Source organism: Etheostoma cragini, chromosome 21 (genome assembly GCF_013103735.1).
Source record: "Etheostoma cragini isolate CJK2018 chromosome 21, CSU_Ecrag_1.0, whole genome shotgun sequence".
Lineage (NCBI taxonomy): Eukaryota > Metazoa > Chordata > Actinopteri > Perciformes > Percidae > Etheostoma > Etheostoma cragini.
In genome coordinates, this window is record NC_048427.1 from 7,149 (window position 1) to 10,361 (window position 3,213).

General features: G+C 44.4%; 1 protein-coding gene across 1 annotated transcript in view; it reads left to right on the plus strand.

Moving 5' to 3' along the window:
• grid1b (glutamate receptor, ionotropic, delta 1b) overlaps window positions 1-1,716 on the plus strand; it is a gene marked incomplete at its 5' end in the record, with an annotated part of 8,765 nt that extends 7,049 nt beyond the window's left edge. Inside the window, one exon of the mRNA XM_034859971.1 lies at window positions 1,350-1,716. Coding sequence (XP_034715862.1) covers window positions 1,350-1,716 — 367 coding nt within the window. The remainder of the gene's footprint in view (window positions 1-1,349) is intronic.
• Window positions 1,717-3,213: the final 1,497 nt, after the last annotated feature.

Genomic DNA, 3,213 nt, shown 5'->3' on the forward strand with positions numbered 1-3,213 from the left:
TTCGACATACTATACTATGACTTTTTATCGACAAATTGTACTATGACTCTTTTTGACATACTATACTATGACTTTTTTCTACATGCTATACTATGACTTTTTTGACATACTGTACTATGACTTTTTTTCGACATACTGTACTATGACTTTTTTTCCACATACTGTACTATGACTTTTTATCAACATACTGTACTATGACTTTTTATCGACATACTGTACTATGACTTTTTATCGACATACTGTACTATGACTTTTTTCCACATACTGTACTATGACTTTTTTTCCACATACTGTACTATGACTTTTTTTCCACATGCTATACTATGACTTTTTTTCGATATACTGTACTATGTCATATGTTGAACATCTTGAAAGAAAGCTTAGTATAGTTCACACCACAGGGGCCTATTTAAAATAAATGACAAAAATAGAGTACTTTATTCAAAGTCAATGAAACAGAGTACACGTAATGCGGAAAGTGGGCTGTGGCTCAGGAGGTAAAGGGGTCGTCTGCCATGCAGAAGGTTGGTGGTTTGAGTCCCAATTGCATGTCAAACCCAGTAGTACAGCGCTGTCTAGATTAGTACATCAGAGTAAAGGTTTCATTGTACACAAAAGTTGTGTTGGCCGGTAATGCAGATTCCAGATACGTCTTCATGCGGAAACTGTCCTGATGCTGCTGGACGCTTTGTTGTCTTCTGTCCACCCGTCCACCTGTCCACCCGTCCACCTGTCCACCCGTCCACCTGTCCACCATTCATGTCCTCCACTGATAGTTTCTCACAGTTCCTGGTGGGTCGAGGACTTCGTCAAACAGATTATCTGTAAAATATGGAATCAACCTAATGACTAACAGGCTTCAGTATGCTGAGAAACACCAAAGTAAAATGTTGAAGAAGTGATAAAAAAATCATAAAAAAATCATTTTACATACATATAATACGACTTTTTATGAGTTTACAAAAAATAAAGAAATTTAAAAAATTTAGAAATAAAATAAAATAAAATAAAATCAATTTTTTTACACAACTACTGTATTAATTTAGGATTTCTTAGACCCTGTTTTATTATATTTGTTTTAAAGTTGCAACCATAAAATGACCCTAAAACTTAATCTTAACTCATAATTCATTCATCAAATAATCCATCAGCGTTTATCACAAAAGCCGAATATCATCAAGAGAAAAATCAGATGAGACGATTTCCTTTGACATTCATGAAGTTCCATCAAATTTGACTGTTTCCAGAAAGCATTTTTCATCAATATCACTTAATTCAGATAAAAACATGTGGATGGGAACCGCTCCAGATTCACCTGTTCCTCTCCCCCCCCCCCCCCCCCCCCCCAGGATCCTGGAGCTTCAGGAGAAGGGGGACCTGGACATCATGAAGCAGAAGTGGTGGCCCCGCACGGGCCGCTGCGACCTCAGCAGCCACGGCGGCGCCGCCCACCCCGACGGCCGCGCCCTCCGGCTGCACAGCTTCGCCGGCGTGTTCTGCATCCTGGCCGCCGGCCTGCTGCTGGCCTGCCTGGTGGCCGGGCTGGAGGCGTGGTGGAGCAGCAACCGCTGCCGCCAGGAGGCGCCCAAAGAGGTGACCGAGCACAGGGCCCGGCGGACGGGCCCGCGGGGGGAGGACACTGCCACACTCTACTTTAAGGATCCAGCCGCAGACGCGAGCCCCGACTTAGTGGAGCTCCAGTACACCCAGCTGTAGAGGGGGGGGGGGGGGGGGGGGGGGGGGGGGCAGAGAGAGTAGGCAGATGTGCCACATCAGCCCCGGCCACTGATTGAAATCAAATTTGGTCTCTTGTTATTACCCCCTCTCCATTTCTTTCCTTTATTTCCATCGCTCCCTTCCGTCCACCTCGTCCTCAACCTACGAGCTCAGTCTCCGTCCGCCTGTCAATCAAATTATCCGAATTTAGGGTTTTAACTTCCGGTGAAAGTTTCAATCCAACGGCTTTAAAGCCGATAAAAACCTGAGTCTCCGTCCACACGTTGTTATCCAAATTAAGTGAAATCGGATGAAAAATGCCTTTGGAAACAGTCAAATTTGATAGAATTTCATGAACATCGACTCAAAGGAAGTCGTCTCGTCTGATTTCATCTTGATGATTTTGATGGATTATTTGATGAATAAATATCGAGTTGCACGTCTACACTGCACACGTCACACGCCGGTCTAGGGTCAGACCGGCACACGGGCCTGGTCCGAGACACTTTAAGGTGTCTGCGTTCATTTTCACCGAATCACGACATTCAACAACAACGTGTTTCTACACAAAATGGCCGGCGTCTCTGTCACATGATCACGATGGGACAGGTTGTAATGGAGCTCATGTTCCAGCTGATAGGACACATCGAGCCTACAATAACACAACAAAGACGCTATCAACACACCGCTATGACGACGCAAGTCCAACGCGTGTCTTACCGCCCCCCCGGCACCGCTGCGAGACTCTTCTTTGAGACACGTCTGTCTGTCTGAGCGTCTTCCGTTGTCTCCGCAGGACGTCCCACGGCTCGTCCTAACCTTTGTCGGCCATTTCCTTCAAGAGTTCCTGATGAATTAAATTCAGGATGTCTCTCGTCTCCTCGTCCGTCCACGTCCATCCGTCTTTGTCCCCTCCCCAAGTGTGAGACAGAGAGGAAGCACTGGGGGACATGAACTACAACTTCTTCTTCTGTGTTTTGTGGCGGGTTGCAACCATAAAACGACCTAGAACTTAATCACTATTCATTGTTAATCAGATACCACACAAGCCGAATATCCATTGATTTTGGAAAAAAATTCCACGTTTTTGTTACTTTTTAGACTTTTTGTCCACTTTTTTAAAACAATTTTGTCACATTTTTTAACGTTTTTGTCGGCAATTTTCCTTCGCAAGTCCCTGAATAATTACGGCATTTATTTGATTTTTTTCTTTAATCACATAAGCCGAATATCATCGAGATTAAATCAGATGAGACGATTTCCTTTGAGTCGATAGTCATGAAATTCCATCGAATTTGACTGTTTCCAGACGGCATTTATCATCAAAATCAGTTAATTCAGATAGAAACATGTGGATGGAACCAGATCTAGAGAGCTGATCCGGTCTTTGTGTTCTCTAAACCACTTAAAGCCCCCCCACCCCCACCCCCCCATTACCTTTACTAATGCGCTCATAAAACCATGTCTCCATCCCCTCGCTCCAGGCCTCAGGGCGGA